The following is a 15,547-nucleotide window of genomic DNA, read 5'->3' on the forward strand; positions in this document are numbered from 1 at the left end:
ATCAGTGGGACAGCCTGCTTTTCAGACCTGCTCTTTATGTAAATAAATAAATCAGTAAGATGAGCACAAGGTTCATTTTTAAAAGATAAAAACTCACAGCATAAGGAACTATTAGAAGTACCACTTTTAGGAAAAGAAACAACTGAATTAGAAAATCAGACTAGATTTCCTTCTTGCAGAGTAAAATGAAAGTTCTACTAGGTTCCTAGGCTGGCAGAAATGCACCCCAGCATTACAAAACCTGGACTCCAAAGACCCATAAATTTTCAGAGCAATGAGAAAGTTGTTCTTAGTTACTATGTCACAATACCTGGAAATGGAAGGGCAATTCAGGACAAAGTACGTAACTCAGCTCTGGAATTCCCGGACAGCTTAAGTCACAATAACAAAAAACTTCTTGTGTTTCTCTGTATGTGTATTTGTGTTTTAATTTAATATACACTGTCTTATTGGTAGTACAAAATAATGGGGCTTTTCTGTTAACATTTAATATACATGACACATAATCAGATGATCAACTTTTTAAAATATTCCATTTTTTAAACTTTTTCTATTCATTCAAGGAGAAGATTTTACCCTACTTAATTAAAGCACAATAGTTAAGCATATTGCTTTTTGAATTGTACCATAAAAATACTTTTTTATTTAAATGCTTTGTGCATAGGAGCTGCGGGAAGGAGCCAGCAGAATTCAGCAAAGGACATGACTGTTCCACAATTAGAATTTAAGGGCTGATCTGCTCTAGTTGGGGATAATCACTGTTGATAAAGTGGCTGGATCTTAGATGAGACACAGCTACTCCTTTTCTTAGCCACCCCTATCCCACCATTTATTCTTTTTTTCACTCTCACTTTTATTTCTAGACTAAGTTGAGTTAGTCAAAGGGAACAAGGAAAGCCTAAAGTAAAGAAATGCATTGAACTTCTAAGAACCTGATCTGGATTCATACATTTCAATCCATGTCTTAGAACACAATACCAACAACAGCAGGGGTGAGCTTCTTGGTGTAATTTCATGTTGATAAGGACTCCTTGCCCTGATACATCCCTCCTTTATGAGTTAGGTACTGCCACACATTCATTTAATTAAGAATGAAGCTGTAAACTGATTCTATAATTAAAGGTCAAAATTAAGTGTGGAAGAAGGTAAATGGCGTAAAGAATAGAATACTAAAAAAAAAATGATGGATTGGGCTAGAGTAATAATAATAAGCGATGACAGAACTTTTCTGAAGAACAGGTTTCTTTCTTTTTTTAATATTTTGTTTTTTCATATACAAGCAAAAATAATTTTTAAAGGGCAGCTAAGTGTACAGTGGATAGAGCACCAATCCTGAAGTCAGGAGGACCTCAGGTCAAATCTGGTCTCAGACACTTAACACTGCCTAGCTGTGTGACTCTGGACAAATCACTTAATCCCAATTGTCTCAGCAAAAAAAAAAAAAAAAAAAAAAAAAAATTAATAATAATTTTCAACATTCACCTTTGTCTAATCTTATGTTCCAAAATTTTCCCCCACTCTCCCTCTTCCTCTTTCCCCAAACACAAGCAATCTGATATAGAGTTAAACATATGCAATTCTTTAAAACATATTTCCACATTCATCATGCTGAGCAAGAAAAATCAGATCAAAAGGGAAAAATTAGAAAGAAAAAAATCTAACAACAAAAACAGTGAAAATACTATGCTTTGATCCACATTAATTTTCCAAACTTCTCTCTCCAGAGGGATGACACTTTGCATCACAAGTCTACTGGGAATGCCTAGAATCACTTCATTGTTGAAAAGAAACAGGGAAGAAAACTGGAACACAAGGTTTTTCAAAGGTCAATATTGAAAAATTATCTTTGCATATGTTTTGAAAATAAAAAAGTTCAATAAAAAAAGAAAAAAAAAGAAACAAGGAAGAGCAGAATTCACAGAAGGAAAAGCACTGGAGACCTGAATGAAATAAGGAAAAGATCACAGAAAGAGCAAAGAGGGAGTAGACCTAAGCATGTTTTACCTTTTGGTAAAAATTTAGTCCCCCATTTTTCCCATCCAGTAGGAAGAGGAAATCAAAATACAAAAGTTAAGTATGTCAAAATGTTTTTTAAAGAATCTCCACACAGCCTTTTTCGTAGTAGCAAGAAACTAGAAACTGAGTAGATGCTCATCAGTTGGAGAATGGCTGAATAAGTTATAATATATGAACATTACAGAATATTATTGTTCTATAAGAAATGATCAGCAGGATGATTCCAGAGAAGCCTGGAAAGACTTACATGAACTGATGCTGAGTGAAGTAAGCAGACTCAGGAGATCATTGTACATGGCAATAGCAAGATTATCAATTCTGAGGAACATGGCTCTTTTCAACAATGAGAGGATTCAGACCAGTTCCAATGGTTTTGTGATGAATAGGGCCATCTATACCCAGAGAGAGGACGGTGGGAATTAAGTGTGGAACACAACATAGCATTCTCACTTCTTGCTGTTTGTCACTTTTTATTTTCTTTCTCATTTTTTTTTCCCTTTTTGATCTGATTTTTCTTATACAGCATGATAATTGTATAAATATGTATACATATATTGGATTTTTAACATATGTTTTAAGATGTTTAACATATATTAGATTACTTGCCATCTAGGACAAGGAAGGAGGAAGGTGAGGAAAATTTGGAACACAAGGTTTTGCAAGGGTGAATGCTGAAAATTATCTATGCATATGTTTTAAAAATAAAAAGCTTTAATAATAAAAAAAAATCTTCACAGAAAATATGTATAGAAGAAATGCACAAGTTTAACATATATTGGATTATTTTCTGTCTTGGGGAGGGAGAAAAAATTTTAGAACACAAGGTTTTACAAGGGTGAATGTTGAAAATTATGTATGCTTAAGTTTTGAAAATAAAAAGCTTAAAAAAAAGAATCTCTACAGAGAAAAAGTCCTAAAGTGAGAGAAGGAACAGAGAAGAGCACAGACTCAGATCTGAAAAGGCAAAGTTCTTTGGGGGCAATCTGTTCAACACTTATATTTTGCAGATGAGGAAACAGAGACCCAAAAGTCATATGGCATTGACAGATGAGAAAGTTAGGTTGTCTGACTCCAAATTGGCTGCTCTTTTCACTTCGCTGTTGATCTCTTGGGTTCACTTCTTAGCTCCTGAGAGTCAATCCACTGAATCCTGTTTCACTCAGGTTGTTACCTCAGAATGAATTGTAGAAAAATTCTCAGGTTGAAACACTATGCCAACTGCATGTATGGAGATTGTGGGCTAACTGAGGGTTTTTTATTTGCAGCAACTACCAAAATTAGGTTGCATAACAAGTATCTACCTAAATTCACAAGAGAGGCAAGTATCATCAATATGGCTTAGAGGAAAGAACTCCTTACTATGAAGACTGAATGTGGATTAAAGCATAGTATTTTCACTTTTTTCTCATGGGGGAGTTTGTTTACTTTCCCCCCCTCTTTATTGTGTTTTTTTCCCCTCTTGATATGATTTTTCTTAAGCAACATGATGAATATATGAATATGTTTAGAAGAATTGCACATTTAACCTATAATGGTTGTTTGCTGTCTATGAGAGAGAATGGGAGGGGGAAGAAACATTTGGAACACAAGATTTTGCAAAAGAGAATGTTGAAAAAATGTCTTAGCATGTATGTGGAAAAACAAAAAGCTATTTTAAAAAGGAACATAAGCTTTTTGAGGATAGGAGCTACTTTGCTTTTGTTTTTATATGTCCAACATCTAATTTAGTGACTCTTCCATGAGCCTGTGGACCATAACTTGCCAATACTGACCATGGGGTTTTCTTGGCAAAGATACTGAATAAATCTTATTTTCCACTTCTTTCCCCAATGAATTAAGGTAAACAGAGTCACACAGCTATCTGAGGCCAAATTTGAATTCAGGTATTCTAGACTCTCCAGGCCCAGAACTCTATCCAATGAACCATCTAGCTGTACCTAATAGATATTTAATAAATGCTTATTGATTGATTGAGGAAATACAACATGTTCACTGGGGACTGGGACAACTTTTCCCATTTAATTTCCTTTTCTCACCCCAAAGTTATCCAGGCTATTGGGGGCAGCAGGCCCTCCCAAACCAGTACCTTTCCTCTTGTTTTATTTTTTTGGTTCTTATCTGGTATTGTTAAGAACCACACCACTTGATAAGATTGGGATTTGTATTATTGTAATTATTATTATTAATTATTTATTCTAATTATTGTAATTGTAATTATTGTAAAATGAAGAATCACCAAGTCTTGCTATCTATCCACTTCTATCCAGGAGTTCTTCATATTAAAAAATTTTTTTTTTAAATTAGACTTCGGCAGTCTAATGAAAATTATAAGTCTCTTACCTTAATAATGTTTTTAAATAATTGAAAGAAATGCTAAATTTCAGCTGGAGATTAACAAAAGTAAGGATGTATTTTTTTTTTCCTATCCAAGTTTGTCAATGTCTTGAAATCTATCCAAAGACCTGTTAGAGGTCTATGGATCTCACAGAGGTTCTTAAGAACCTGAGGGGGGACACTCCAGTTGACTGTCACTATCATCTAAAGTTACAACCTATGGACACCTGGGCCTTATCATCTGTCCTGCACTAAATTTTCTTTTAGATGTTATTTCTCTCAATTAGAGTATGAGCTCCTACAAGCAAGGGTTTCTTGATATTTCTATTTCTTTCCTTAGAGCTTAGCACAGTGCTTGACACATAGTAAGCACTTATTATTTAAGCACCCATTCAAATCTAAGATTCTGGGTTTCTAAACTGAGTATTATTGCTATTGCATATTGCTGAGTTCACATTTATGAAACTTTACATTCATAAAGAAATTTTTATACATGATTATGAGAAAAACTAATTTATATCCCTACCAGAAAATTATTTATTTCCATTTCCTTAACTTTTTGTATCCATAATACAGAGAGGGACAAACTAAAAATACATTCAAGGACTTCAGATACTCAACCTAGTTCTCTAATCTCAAATTTAATTTGTATAAGCAGGTCTGTGCTAGATGAACAACTTGTTTCTAAATCCCTAAATTCACTAATTTGTCTCTATGGTTTATATGGATAAACGAAGGAAAGTTATTCATCAGCAATGATGAATACTGAAGGAATTCTATCACCAAGCAGTTGTTTTACAGTCTTTTGTGGGGGGGAAAAAAGGGGAGGCGTCTAAAATTGTGATTTCATTGACTTAGAGAATGTCCAGAGACATTTCCTCTACTAATACAGATTAGAAATTGCTCCCCAACTGGTAGTTTAGAGAGACTTGCCTGTGGCAATAAGAGATTTCATGACTTGTTCAAGGTCACACAGCCAATATGTGTTAGAGAGGAGACACTTTAACCTACCTCTTTCTAAATCAACTCTAATCACACGGTATCTCAAGCAAAATAAAATCTAGGGATTTTTCTTTAAGATTAGTACAAACTTACCTTATTGGATTGTCTTCATCATTTGGATAAGTAAACTATAGGTAGATGTTGCTGTTTAGTTATTTCAATTGTGTTCAACTCTTCATGACTCCATCTGGGGTTTTCTTGGCAAAGATGCTGGAGTAGTTTGCCATTTTCTTCTTCAGCTCATTTTACAGATGATGAAACTGGGGCAAACAGGGTTAAGTGACTTCTCCCGGGGTTATATAATTAGCTTAGTGTGAGGCTGGATTTGGACTCATGAAGAGTTTTCCTGATTCCAAATCCAGTGCTCTTTCCACTGTGCCATAAATCACCTGATGTGAATAGAATTATTAATATTATCTTTATTTTACAAAGGAAGAAACTAAGCAAAAGAAAAAAAAAAGATTTGTTCAGTCTGATTTTTTAACTTGAAAGACCCAAAGGGAGGGAAATGAGAGGATGCAAAAGCACAGGTTGAGGCTGAGATCCCTTGCAGACACACTCCAAAATACAGGTATTTCATATTCATAGATAATAAAAGGAGAAGAGACTTTAGAGAAAATACAGTGTGAGTGGTAGAATCATTTTCATTTTCCAGATACGAAAACAGAAGCCCAAGGAATGGGCTCAAGAACACATACAGGCAACCTGATCATAAGCAAGAATTTAATTTAGTCCTCTGATTCCAAATCCATTAATTTTTCTACTAAGCTATACTTCCCTCCCTCCTCACATTTTGAACTTTGGGACAGATTAGCTCCCTAAAACCTTTATTATTTGAGTTGGGCTGACTGAGTAAGGGCCAGCTCCCATTGCACAGGTTTGATTTTGAAGTACTAAAGCCTGACTCCTCATCCCTATTTTGACCAGCCCCAAATCAATCCAGACAGCCCATCTCTTAGTTCATTCCAATTTGGTCTCTGGATGCTCAGTTTCTTGAATTTTTCAGTCAATACTCCTTCCATCTACTTACTTTGACAGGAATCTGGCTTTTCCCAAGGACAGTACAATCCTTTCAACCTTCTTTACTGAAAGATGTTCCTTCTACACTTTTTATAGTCTCTCATTCATATTAAATCTATTCTTTGTCTCCATCATGACTTCCAGGTCTTTGACCTAGTCCCGTTCTCCCAATACATTTTTCCTCTTCTAGCTTCACTTGCCTCTATGCATTGTCCAAAGCTTATTTTCTTCCACTGTTATGGTTCACTAGCTGGTAATCTGGAGCCCTTTATTCCCCTAACTTTCTAAATTTACTAACCTAATAATCCTGATTCTTGAGTAATCCTGTCATCTGATTTTTTTTTTGAAAATTTCTTTTACTTTATTCTAAATAAGCACCACATCAAATGAGCATCTCCTTATACAAAATAGAACAGAAAAAGAGAAGGATACATGAAATCTTGAGTCTCTATTACTGACAGCTTCTTGTCATTTTATTTTTATACCCCTACTCCTAGGCTGCTGATTATTATTAGAGAAAGTATGATTATAAAGATGACTTCACTTACTACTAACAAATGATGCCTCACTAGATGAACAATTTATGAAAAAGCAAGAAATAGAAAAAAGAGTATTCTTATCCATTCCCTATCATATTTTCCATAGCAACTATTCCAAAATTTCTCCTCTCAACACAGGCTTCAAATTATATTCCAATGCCTCCTATTTACAGCTAATGATTCAACTTTCACCATCCCTTACCTACATACTTCATATCCAATCAATTGCCAAGTTGACTCTACATCCAAGTCTAAACTCTTGCCTCTGTTCAGCCAGCTCTTATCAGCTCTTCCCTGGACTATTCCAAAATTCTCCTTAGATGATCTATCTTCATGGAAATGCCAAATTGTCATTTCTAAAGCACAAGTCTCACCATGTCATTCCCTTGCTAGAAAAGCATCAGTAACAATATGGTTTTAAGAACAACTTTGAGTGACTAAGTCATTTGGCTATTATAAAAACCCAGATTAACTATAAAAACCAATTAAGGAAGATGCTATCTGCATCCAGAGAAAAAGCTGATAAATAGAAATAAATATAGAACACACACACACACACACGTATGTGATTTAGGAGAGCAATTCTTGGTTCCAAATGACGTATTTGGGGTTTAGCATCAAATGATGAGATTGTTGTAAATACTAGATATTGGGTTTAGTTATGTGAAAAATTCACAATGGCCAACGTAGGTTTATTTAGAAGAAGAGGTTACAGACAAAATGAAGAGATTCAATAGATACTAGGAATGGTAAATATGAAAGAATTGAGAGAGTGTATAGTCAGCAAGGAAAGGGTGTTTTTCTTTTGGTTGTTGTTGTTGTTGTTGTTGCAATTAATGATGGAAGCTTTTGCAAAGGTGAATGTTGAAAACTATCTTTGCCTATATTTTGAAAATAAAAAGCTAATATTTTAAGTAAAATTAATGATGGAAAAGACAAGTTCCATAATGGAATCCACAATTAGGCAAGAGAAAGGGAATATCTCATGGGGTTGGAGCATGCCCTTAGCTGGCAGGCTAAATAGCAAAAGATATTTAGCACACTAACAGAGTTAGTTAGCTGTAAGGAGAAAGACATCATGAACCATGGTGGGGAGGGTGAGAAAAGAGATACCAAGTGACATGGGGGAAAAGGGAAGGGAAAGACACATGAGGTAAAGTACTATGGTGGGCTATGACCCCAAGATAGATTCAGTAATAATGGCATTAGCCATGGATAGATTTATAGGGAAAATTCAACCTCTGGGTTGCCTGCCCCAAGGAGCAATTCCATCAATGCTCCAGTCCCTCTCTGGATACCTCACCCAGTTACTGGGGACCTTATCAGTGGCCATCTCTAGTGGAGAGAGGGAATAAAAAGAAGGGGGGAAAGGTACATAATCATTTTATTCCATATTTATAAAGAAAAGCAAGTTGTACATAATAGATTTGCAGTTTCATTTTCAATCATCTCTCCCTTGCTCATTTTATGATGTTATGGAAATGCTTGTTTTATTTTTTAAGTTCAGAATAACATAACATTTAAAACAAAAAGAAGAATCAGTAGGTGCCTACTGCCTCTACAATAAAGTATAATGTGCTTTTTTTTTTTTTTTTTTTTTTTTTTTTTGGCATTTAAAGCCCCTTACAATCTAGCTCTAGACTGACTATTTTATGGGCTTAATGCTGATTTCTTTTCGTTTCGATTCTCTATATTCCAGGCAATCTGGCCTACTGAGTATTATTTGTACTTGACATCCCATCATTTGCCTGCATGCTTTGGCAGTGATTTTCTCTCATTCTTGGAATGTATACCTTCTCCACAACTTGGAATCCTCAGCTTCTTCTAAGGTTCAACTAAAATGCCACCTGATTCTCCCAATTGTTAATATCCTCCTCTTCTCAAAAGACAAAACAAAACAAACAAAAAATAAAAAACATGCTTTCCAATCCCTCTCCCAACATAGAATATAAACTATTTTTGTTTTTGTCTTTATATCTCCAGTGCCTAGGACAGTACCTGGTACCTTATAGGTGTTTCATAAATGTTTACTGAATGAATGAATAAATAAATGAAGATTGAAGGTAAAGAGTCAGAATATTAAAGTTCAAAAGATCTCAGAGATCACCTGGTATAATTTGTACCTATATAAGAAACTCTCTACAAAATTCATGACAAGTGGTCATTGCCAGATGACTTCACTTACAGGTCTCTAGTGAGAAACAAGACATTGCTTTTGTAAGCAACACATTCCATTGGGGAATTGTAATGAATTTTAGTTGGAACTTAAAGCCAGGGAGGTCAATATTGAGAGTGGAGAAATAATGTACCAACCATGGGGGGCAGTCAGAGAAAATGCCTGGAGCCTGCACTAGAGTAATAGCAATGTCAGAGTAAAGAAGGGGAAACTATAGGAGAGATGTTGCAAAGATGAAATCAGCAGACCTTGGCAACAGCTTGGATATGGAGGTTGAGAGATTGTGAGCAGTTCAGGATGACACCTAGGCTGGGAGCTTAAGGACTGGCTGATGGTGTTGTTTGCTATAGTAATAGAGAAGGCAGGGGGTAGGTGAGGAAAATCATTTAGGGGAAAAGATAATAAATTCTGTCTTAACCATATACTTTTGTCACATTCCTTCCTCCCTCCTTTAAGTCTTTGTTCTAGCAATTACCTTCTCTCTATTGCACCTTCTCTTTTTCTGCCTTTCTAGGTCTCCCTCGATCCTTCCTTCTTTCCTTCTCTCTCTTCCTCCCTCTCTTTTTCCCTCTTTCCCTTCCTCCTCCCATTCCTTCTTTCCTTCTCTGTCTCTTTCTGTCTCTGTCTCTGTCTCTGTCTCTGTCTCTCTCTCTCTCTCTCTCTCTCTCTCTCTCTCTCTCTCTCTGTGTGTCTCTGTCTCTCTCTCTGTCTCTCTCTCTTTCCTCCCTTTCTTCTCTGTTTCTCTCTGTCTCTTTGTCTCTCTCCACTTCTTCCTTTATTACCCTTCATGGATTCTTTCTCATCAATATGCTTTACAAACCCCATTGATTTAAATTACAATTGACATTTTGGCTTTGGTTTAGACCTAAGGTCCTTCCTTAGCTTCTCATTTAGGATACATGTCTCCAGAACAAGTAAACCACTGAAAGTCAGGAAATCATCTTAGAGAACTCTTTTCCAATAAGAATCAGTTTTATGAAAAATGGAATCTGTATGTTTAATTTTAAAATCAATACTTTGTCTTAAATTAATTTGCCATACTATATATGTATGTGTATATATATATATACATATATATATGTGTGTATATATGTATATGTATATATATATAAAAGCTCTCCTACCCTTTAAGGAAACCAAAGACTGGACAGACCATAGCCTCATCATTTGGCAATCTCCTATAATCAGAAATTTCCCCTCCTTATCCTCCACTAATTAGATTTTCCTTTTGAAGTGATTTAAATTATTATATTGTAAAGTCCTATAGAACAAGTCAAATCCCATTAATTTCAAGCCTGGAAAATAAACAATACAACCTTTGGTGTTTACTGTCTTGTGTGGCTAATGGCAAATTAATCTCTCTGGTCTCAATTTTCTCCTCTGTATAAAGAGGGTATAAGACAAAAATAACCTCTAAGGTCCCTTCTGGCTTTAACTCAATGAAGATATATATATATATATATAATTTTTTTCAGACAGCTATCAACTTCTCAGCCTCACTTCATAGTATCTGTAGCTTCTTTCAAAGCACTGCTCAGGTGTTAACCCGAGACATTTTCCAAATTAAATCAATCCCCCCATCTGTAGTATACAAATTACATAGAGAGAAGAATCTTCTCCACAAAATATTAGATTAATAACCCCTAAAAGACTTTGTTCAGCACTTGAAAAAATAAGTAGAAAAAGAACCTGTATTTGGAATCAGGACCTGAGATGAAATTCTTTTCTTTGGTATTTACCATCCTTGTAATCTTGGGTAAATACCTTAAAGTCTCAAGGCCTCACTCAGTTCCTTCATGTATAAAATGAAAACTGGACTAGGTAACATTGAGAGTACACTGAAACTTTAAATTTAGAATCTTAGGTCCACTTCATGGTTAGAGTTCTTTTCAGTTGTGTCTAAAAGAGATTATTATAGATCTTGGGTTTCTTAACCTGGAGTCCAGAAACTTGATTTAAAAGAAAACATTTGATAAATACATGCCAATGTAATTGGTTTCCTTTACCATCTTAAAATACTTTATTTTATGCATTTAAAAACACTATTCTTCAAGATAGTCTACAGGCTTCACTAGACTGCTAGAAGGGTCCATTACACACGCAAAAAAAGCTTTAAGAACTTCATTAGAAGGAAAAAGAGACATTTCCTCCCTTATATTCAGCACTTATTTTTTCACCTATTTGGGCTAAAACTATTACAACAGAAGAAAATAATAACGGATAAAAGAATGCTTTTCCCCCCAAAATTCTGAAGTGTATGTATAATAAAAATTGGTAGAGAAGACACTTTGGAAGGCCGATTATTTAATAATTCATCTTTCTCAAAAGGAGCTCTTCTAGACCAGGACACCTCGAAAGAGTGGAAGTCCAGCCTCTTTCCAGGTAGTCTGGCATAATCGAGAGAAATTTGGGATACCTAGTGGGAGGAGGGGAGAAGGGAGTGGGTTAAAAGAGTTGGTTATAGTTCCTACTTAGGCCACGTATTCTCTTGAGCAAAAAAACCTCTTCGGCTGTCTGGAGAAAAGGATGGATTGGATCAAGGGTTCTTAACTTGGGTGTAAGAACGTTTTCTCAAAATATTGCTAACTGAATTTCAACATAATTGCTTCCTTTGTAATTCTATGTATTTTATTTTATGCGCTTAAAAGCATTATTCTGAGAAGAGGTCCCCAGGCAGTCATCACATTTCTGGTCTTATTTTCATCTTGGTTTTAAAACTTTAGGATTTCATGGGAAAATAAGACTAAATTGTCAGAGAATTAACACATCTATCACTGACTAAGCATCCTTCCTCTTTTCCTCTTCTTAAAAAAGTAAGGAAGAAAGTTCAGTTTCCGAGATAAATTAGACTTTCCTCCCTTTCCAGTTACAATGGGAACGCTGACAGTAGGAAGTAGACAGGCTGTCACGATAGGACTAAGAAGCAACCTTGGAGACTACCGTGGTTCTAATCACATGATTTCTTGAAACAAGATCAACAGTACTGTAATGCACCCGGAAGAGAGCGGGTGGCTAGTAGGCGGTATTCACAATGCACGGATGGAACTCGGAGGTAAGGAAAGGATGTCTTGGGTGGCAAGAGATGTAGATAAGGGGCAAGTTTATGAATGATTAAAGTTTAACTTTCACCAGTAGTACAGAACCAGCCAGATCACGCCAATACAGATAAATTGTCCAGTCAATGCCAGTGAATAAATCTCAAGGACGCCAAACTTGTCGGTACTATAATAGTCCGGATTTCAACTCTGCAGACCACGATCATACTATCTAATCACTTGGCTGAAGGTTCTTACACTCGTCTGACTTGCGAGAAACAGAAAGCAACGTTCAAAGAAGTCTGTTTTTTTGGGCTGCTGCTTGAATTTTAGCCCAGCGTCTGTGGAGCAAGTGTTACGAGCCGCAATAAGCCCGGGATCCATAAACACCCCACCAGGGCACAGCTCTTTGTTTTTCTCCTGGGAGGCCCCCAGGGAATCATTCTGCACTGCCCTCGGGAAGGAATTCCCACTACTGGGCAACTCTTTCCAAGCTGATACTGGACTTAAAGATCCCGAGGAAAGCCGAGAGGGCCACTTTTCAGCTTCTTGGCTTGTTAGAATCAGCATTGCTGCTCAGAGCAAACTGGAAAGATTGGAGTGGATAGAATAAGGAAAGGGGATTAACGGGACCAGGAAGGGAGTGTGGAAGGGTCTCGTCATCCTGAGAGCTCTTGGGTTAATTATTAGAGATTCACTGTCCCTTCCTTATTGCACCACTCATTCCCAACCCCGGGAAACTGGGGTAACAATACGCCCCTATGCCCCAAACAAAGGTCTGTAGGAAAATGCACTGAAGTTTGGGGTGATTTGTGCCAGAAGCGACAATCAGAGGTCGTGGATAGCGGAGCACCTACCGTATCTACTGGGTTCCCGACAGTAGTGCAGAATAGGCAACGCATCATCCTTGGCTGCCTTCGTCCCCGGCTCTGGGGGGATCTTCTCGCCAGCCAGTCGCGCCTCTGGACGCGGACTGGGACTGGGACTGGGGCGCGGGCTGGGGCGCGGGCTAGGGCGCAGACTGCTTCGGCCGCTGAGTTCTGGCTCGGTGGCGCCGCCGCTCTGAGCCCTCGGCTCTACCAGCCCTCCCGCTGCGGGGGTCACTACAAAGCGCTGGGACATGGCTCCAGGGAGGGAACTCCTCTGCCAAAGGCTAGTGAGAGACCGAGGAGTAGCTGCTGCGGCTCCGGCCGCTGAGAGGTGCGCGCGGTCGTCTGTACTCCCCGGCGTCTGAACCCTGAGAGCTCAGACTCCCCTCAGTCACTACGGCATCGGGGGCTGAGCGTTGCCAAGTTCAAACGAAAGCCGGACGCTAACCCGGCACATTGTCTGGGTGGAGGAGGTGGGGGGCGAGGGAGAAGGGAGAGGGAGGGAAGAAGGAGTGAAGGGCGGGGATACCGGCCGAGAGACCCCGCCCCCTGGTCCTCAGCCCCAAGTGGAGAAGCGGCTGGTAGCTCAAGGGGCCGGAGAGAATGGTGGAAGAGAGGGTGCCCACTGAGGAAGAGAGGCCAAGGGATGGGCTAGGCAGGGACTGCTCCTGGGCGCCTTGGAGAGGCATTTGATAGGAGACAGAAGAGAATTTGACATCCAATTTCCAGATATAAGGAAGTGGGCGGGTAGATTGAAGACGGATCCAATGAGAACATTAGAATAAGGTACACAGAAAGTCCAAAGATCTCCTCAAATGGTACCTTAAGTACAGAGAGAGAAAGGGAAGACTGCATGCCATAGGGTTGGGGCTTCAAATGGGAGCCACTTTGCCATATGGGATCGAAAATTTCTTCTAATCAGAATCAGGACATAACAAGAACAACACGGGCCCTAAAGTGACCATCAAGGACCAAAAAGATTTTAGTCCCGAAAATGAATATAAACTGCTTATATTTTTGTTTTTCTTCCCAGTTATTTATACCTTCTGAATCCAATTCTCCCTTTGCAACAAGAAAACTGTTTGGTTCTACACACATATATTGTATCTAGGATATACTGTAACCTATTCAACATGTAAAGGACTGCTTGCCATCTGGGCGAGGGAGTGGAGGGAGGGAGGGGAAAAATCGGAACAGAAGTGAGTGTAAGGAATAATGCTGTAAAAAATTACCCTGGCATGGATTCTGTCAATAAAAAGTTATTAAAAACAAACAAAAAAAAGATTTTAGTCCCGAAAGTCAGTTTTTTAAAACGTCATTAATGTTTCTATAACAAGTTATAGTTCTGCCATCCCGGAGGTACCAAGAGAATGCCCCTATTAGCTCCAAGGCAGAGAAAGGTGTCATAAATGCCCCATTTAAATTTTATTTAAAACCATGATCACCATTATATGGAAAAACACTGTTATCCAATTAAGCAGCTGGGAAGGGATGAGGTGGGCTAATTGACTTAATTTTTTGCGGAAGCAAAATATTTTCCACAGGTTAAGTGCTTTAGAGGGGGAAAAAGTGTTTTTCTACTGAGTTTTCTTCTTTAAAAATTACCAGGGGCAGCTAGGTGACGTAATGGATAGAGCACCAACCCTGAAATCCTGAGTTCAAATGTGGTCTTAAACGATGTTTAAGACTTCCTTAGCTATGTGAACCTGGTCACGTCATTTAACCCCAATTGTCTCAACAAGAAAAAGCAAATTACCCAAGGTTGAGTTTTTTTGGGTTTTGTTCTCCTGACCCATATTCTTTCTCTTCATTCATTTTTTCCACCCAAGGGTTAACGGATCATGCATACACGCATAACGGATTCTGCTATTGTCAATTAAGGAAAAAAAAATGAAATTTAATTTTGCCATTTTGCTACATGCAGCAGTGGTAGTACAAAATTTTTCACTGGAAAGAAATTTGTATTAATTTTAAAAAATGAAAATTACGGATGATTTGTAAAACTCAACAATTCTTTTGTTGTCTCCCAATAAGAGGGATTATGAAGAATCCTCTATATTTTTTATTTGCTCTTTGTTCATGCTACTGAAAGTATATAACACTGTACGTTTATGTAGTACTTTATGCAGAGTGTTCCAAAAGTCTTAGAGAAATATTGAACAATTAAGAATTTAATACTGCTCTAAAGATTTTTCAGGATATCTTGTATATTGATAATATTCTGAGAAACTAATATATGTTGACTGTTTTTTAATCCTAGAGTTTAATATTTTAATTGATAGAAAATCTTCAGGGTATAAGTATTCCCTTTAATAACATATATTCCAATAAATCTACCTCCATCTCTTCTTAATCTATGATATTCTTGTCCATGCTTTCCCATAAATTCCACATATAAGTTCTACCCAGTGTCATGAAAGCCTCTTTTTGGCTCTTTTAATATCTAATGGGCATCAATATAGCACTAATTCTTCACTTCCCCTTACAATAGAGGTGCCTATTGACATTTTAATGTAATTTTCTGTTAGCAAATCCTGTTAGAGACTATGCTATAGC

The 15,547-nt window shown here is 37.4% G+C and overlaps 1 protein-coding gene across 1 annotated transcript in view; it reads right to left on the bottom strand.

Annotated features, from left to right (window-relative positions):
* The window catches only part of SLC12A7 (solute carrier family 12 member 7), a 290,856-nt gene extending 276,492 nt beyond the window's left edge, over window positions 1-14,364 (bottom strand). The window contains exon 1 of the mRNA XM_051969803.1: window positions 12,980-14,364. Coding sequence (XP_051825763.1) covers window positions 12,980-13,244 — 265 coding nt within the window. The 5' untranslated portion in view covers window positions 13,245-14,364. The remainder of the gene's footprint in view (window positions 1-12,979) is intronic.
* Between the last annotated feature and the right edge of the window lie 1,183 nt (window positions 14,365-15,547).

The sequence above is a fragment of the Antechinus flavipes genome, chromosome 1 (genome assembly GCF_016432865.1).
Source record: "Antechinus flavipes isolate AdamAnt ecotype Samford, QLD, Australia chromosome 1, AdamAnt_v2, whole genome shotgun sequence".
In the NCBI taxonomy this organism is placed as follows: Eukaryota; Metazoa; Chordata; class Mammalia; order Dasyuromorphia; family Dasyuridae; genus Antechinus; species Antechinus flavipes.